General features: G+C 27.7%; 1 protein-coding gene across 1 annotated transcript; it reads right to left on the reverse strand.

The window, feature by feature from the left end:
• Positions 1-636: 636 nt before the first annotated feature.
• Positions 637-3,249, reverse strand: LOC126898059 (metalloendopeptidase OMA1, mitochondrial-like). Its single transcript, XM_050672008.1, has 2 exons — positions 3,230-3,249; positions 637-1,609 (listed from the first exon to the last, which is right to left on the reverse strand). Exons 1-2 carry the CDS (start codon positions 3,247-3,249, stop codon positions 637-639), a joined length of 993 nt encoding a protein of 330 aa, XP_050527965.1.
• Positions 3,250-4,774: the final 1,525 nt, after the last annotated feature.

Genomic DNA, 4,774 nt, shown 5'->3' on the forward strand with positions numbered 1-4,774 from the left:
ATTTTCATTATACAAAAACACTTATATATTTTTTAACTCATTTTTCTTTAAAATAATGAGCAATCATGGATTTATATCTCAATTAAATAATGTAAATCAACCAGCAGTTACCATAGTAACTGCATAGGTACATCATAATACCATTTTTTAAACTTTTTATAATTTTTTAGAGTTATCTAATAATATTTTTATGCAATTTTTTTAATTATATTCATCCTTGGATTAAAAATAATTAATTTTTTTCTATAATCAAATGTTTTTTTAATAATCATTGACGTATTTAATAACACTAAAATTTTAAAATTATAATGATAATACATTTATGCGATGTGTCATAAAGACAATAAAATGTTCAAAATGTATAATAGTTTTGAAAGAACTATTAGTAATTTAGTAAAACATGTTTTGTCTCAACCGATTTTCATTTTTTTTTTCAACTAATCCCTTCTAGTCAATTAGATCTCTATTGATGGAAGTAGCTATTAAAATTAAAACACTGTTTTTTTGACGTGTCAAAATAATACCTATTAGGGATATTGTCTAAATTTTGTTGTTACATTTAATATTTAAAAAAATTTATATTTTGGTTCTAAAAAAATATTTATTGGTAAATATTTATTTATTAAGCGATAAAATTTATTTTTTAGTTAATAAACGAGAGCATTTAGCTTGCTGCCGTATCTCTATGAATTCAGGTAAACGGATATTTAGATGATCACCACGAGACTGATGACTTGGGTGTGACTCAAGCCACCATAAAGGTCTATTAGGAGACAATGAGTCTATAAGTAACCAAAATCGTTCACCCTCGCGAACATCAACGCAAGCCTTAGCCGCTAACATCATTCCCACTCGATCTGCTTCGTACTCAATTTTTCTACTCAAAGGTAGCAGTATAAATACTTCTAATAAAATTGATAATCCAATGGTTACCATTAGTGCAGAAGAAAGGTGTAAAGTTATATTAATAACCAATGCCATAATTAAGAAAACAAAGTTTACCAAACACTTGTAACTATTCATTTCTCTTGGGTGCTCTTGGATACAGTGAGCTAATTCGTGAGCAATTACCACTGCTACCTGATCAGCATTGGCTGCTACATTCAAAAGACCTGAGTGCACAAATACGAATCCATTTGGCATTACGTACGCATTAACCGATGAGTCTTTTAGTACTACCAAACTCCAATCATGTTCTACATTTGAGAGATTCTCATTGGCATTCAACAATTTTAACATCACATCCAGTACTAATTTGTAGTTTTGATCTTCTTTTGTTAATACAATTTTTTGTTTATTATATAAATACAATAATGCTTTAGTTTGCAAGTCTGCAATCTCTTTTAATGAATCTTTATCAATCAGCATAAATTTCCGACGTCCAGTAAAAACGTCGACTTCGGTTTGATTCAGCAGATAAACTATAAAACCTCCAGAAATTAAAAATGTCAAAGCATAAACCCAATTTGCATTCTGTCGAAATTTTTCTTGATACCATCGCTGATCTGTTTTTTTCCACCATAAATTGATTAATTGACCTACAATAGCAACTCTAACCGAATTTCCCAGTGACCCAGTGCAATAGTTCGTAGTCAAAATTTTTTCAAAACTATCAATTATTAAACTTTATAGAATAATTCTGTTGAATAATTATATATATATATATATATATATATATATATTTAATTTAGCATATTTACATTAAAAAAATTAATTTAATAAAAAAAAAATCAACCTAATTTTAAAATATTAAGGAGAAAAAAATATTTAACAATTTATAATTAACAAATAATGTAATTTTCAGCTACAATTTAATTATAACTAGTTGACTTTACTAGAAAAAATGAAATTCAAAAGGAGTATTTTAAAACGAGGCGAACTACTCCTATACATTTTTTTTATTTTACTTAAAATCATTTATTTTCTGCGATTTTATAAGTATTATGTAGCATTGATTGTTATTTAGGGTTTTGTTTTGGTAGGAGGGTAATAAATAAGACAAATTTTGATTATTTCCTATACACGAAAAACAGTTTTATCTTTATTATGTAATTAGTTCACACTGGAGGATTTATTTTCTGCTTAGTTATTCCTTATTAAGGAAACACGAAAAACTTTTTAAATTGAATATTGAATAAATACTTTTGACAAAAATAAAATATTTTCCTTAGATAAGTTGGAGTAGAGTTACATAAATCACAGCGGAAACAGATTTTTATGAGTTATTTGCTTCAGTACGGTTATTTATTTCTATGTAAATTATAAAACGCAAATTTGGAAAATGATTATAATGATATAAAAAAAAAAAACTACAGCTATTTATTTCTAAGCTTAATAGTAATCCTTTTATTAACCAAAATAAATCTTTAAAAAAAAATTATGAATCTCATCACAAAACATAATTATGGATACACCACTGGCTAAGATAATTAAGTTATCAACTAATTTTAAATATTCATAGAAACGTTTATTTATTGCCAAACATTACCATTTACCTATCTATTTATTAATAAATACAGCGGAATATAATCGAATTTCAAGTTTACTTCTTACTTGTCAAGCTGTAAATGTCTATCTGAAAATTTATATGAACATAAAAAAGGGTTTTTTCCAACTTTGATTTTTGAATATGGTATAGAGTTAAAACATTTTCTTATCCAATTTTTTTTTTTTAAATTTTGACGATGAATTCCTAAATTTAAAAACCGATTTTTAGTTAAATTTTTAAGAGCAATATTGATCATTACAGAAAATTTAATTTAATTTAGCGTTTTCCCGCTATTTTAACTTAAATTTAATTTAATCTATTTAATTATCTAAGCCTTAATTAGTTTTATTTTAGCCAATATATTTTACCAAAAAAGTATAAACTTTAATTCATAACAATAATTATTAGTTTATGAAATTTCATTTTAGCTTCGTTGCGTATCAGAAAAGTACTTAGTTTTATCACAGAAAAGATAAAATGAGGACANGTTGCGTATCAGAAAAGTACTTAGTTTTATCACAGAAAAGATAAAATGATAAAATTCTACATACGACACGCCTACATATAGTTAAAATCCAGACTATGAAATATCGTGAATAAATCTTGTCACTAGCAGGTGAATAAAGATGCTTATCCAAAACAGTCTGACCTTGACAGTTATGTCAATCAACATGGAAAGACTATCTAGTTCCCAAGAAATATTACTGTTAGAACTTTGTGTTGAATTGAAATATGATGTACCTTGTATCAAAGAAACACATAGTGATACAGATGATAACCGTTCAAAAATTAATAACATGTAAATAATATTCCAATTACCAATAACAATTTACTAATAGTAGTAGAACACTCTTTTAATAGTAGACATTGGAAGAAAAGGTAACAACCCAGATCTCATTTACGCTACAAATAATGTGGCACAACAAAGTTCAAAATATATTGGATAACAGATACCAAACACATAGTACAGACCAGTGTTCCTACAAATCCACACTGTTTTTATATCACAAAGTGTAACTTTTAAAAGAAGATGAACTGAATCCACAAAAGTTTTAGAAAACAAAATCCAAAAAATTAAGCCCATATTATAAAACTACGAGATCATTGTTCAAAGTTCTAAGATATTTTTTTTAATAAGTTAGTAGACGAAATATCCCGAAAAAACATTCCTAGAAGATGAAGATCACAATACGTAACGGGATTTGATAAAGATCTTTTAGGCTTTTCGAAAAATACAAACAAGATTTTAATAAAGACCTTCAGGTAACTGATAAATGTAGTATAATTACTAACGCATGTACTAAATATCACATATATATGAATAAAGCAAAAAAATCATCTAAGGAATATTTCCCTTTTAGGGTAATGAAAATAACTATTTATCAACACATGTTTCAAACCAGTCCCCTATAATTCATTAACTACGCCCACGGCAGGGTTTCTATCACAATTAACCAATCACAAATAATTATCCAACATCTTAGGAATTTCAATAGAGATCGCTGGCTTACTCATCTAGCGTATAAAAAGCCATTTTTTCTCGTAAAAAGGGACGACTACGACTGTTCTCTCTTCTCTCGTGGCTCTGCTCTCATTCTCTCAATATTCTCTTACATGGAATCTGCGTCAGTATAAGTAAATATTTTGTCCTTGTGACTTAGTTTTTTTTTATATATATATTATCTTAAGTGGTGAACATTGTCTTAAATGATTTATTAATATTTTACCCAGGAACAAGTTTTTATTTATTTTTAGTATCACCTAATGTTCTCACGACAAATAAATATAATCTCTATTTTTTATATAAAAGTTTTAAATATTATTGTGCCCTACATTTATGAACAGTCTTAAATGTGCCGAACTAAATGAAGAAGCATAATTTGTGATTAGAATTAATTAGTTTTAGTAGTAGTACTTTATGCCTGTGTACCCGTCAGCCCTAAGGGACTATGCCAAATTACCTCTCGGTAAAGTATAGGCAGTTGAAGTACAGAGTAGTACTAAACTTATAAGAAGAGTATTTTTGAAGTGCGCTATATCCGTCGACAAGCCAGTTCTAGAGCTAGTAGTCCAGGTAGAGTTCATCATAAAATATATAGTCCGTAAAATAGGAAACTACATCTTAGAAATGTCCTCTGCGTGTGTACCCGCCAGCCAAAAAGGACTATGCCAAATTACCTCTCGGTAAAGTGTAGGCAGTTGATGTAAAGGATAGTAAAAGGTGTATTGAAATAATATTTAAAATATATTAACGAGGTTAACTGTGTTCGCGCCAACCAAGGCTAT

This window comes from Daktulosphaira vitifoliae, unplaced genomic scaffold, assembly GCF_025091365.1.
Source record: "Daktulosphaira vitifoliae isolate Bord-2020 unplaced genomic scaffold, ASM2509136v1 Scaffold_2, whole genome shotgun sequence".
In the NCBI taxonomy this organism is placed as follows: Eukaryota; Metazoa; Arthropoda; class Insecta; order Hemiptera; family Phylloxeridae; genus Daktulosphaira; species Daktulosphaira vitifoliae.

Bases quoted from the DNA above. Each gene is read 5' to 3' on its own strand.
- LOC126898059 (XM_050672008.1), bottom strand. From the start codon at position 3,249: ATGTGTTTCTTTGATACAAG. The intron at 1,610-3,229 runs GTACATCATATT...AATAATTGATAG, and splicing joins ATGTGTTTCTTTGATACAAG to TTTTGAAAAAATTTTGACTA.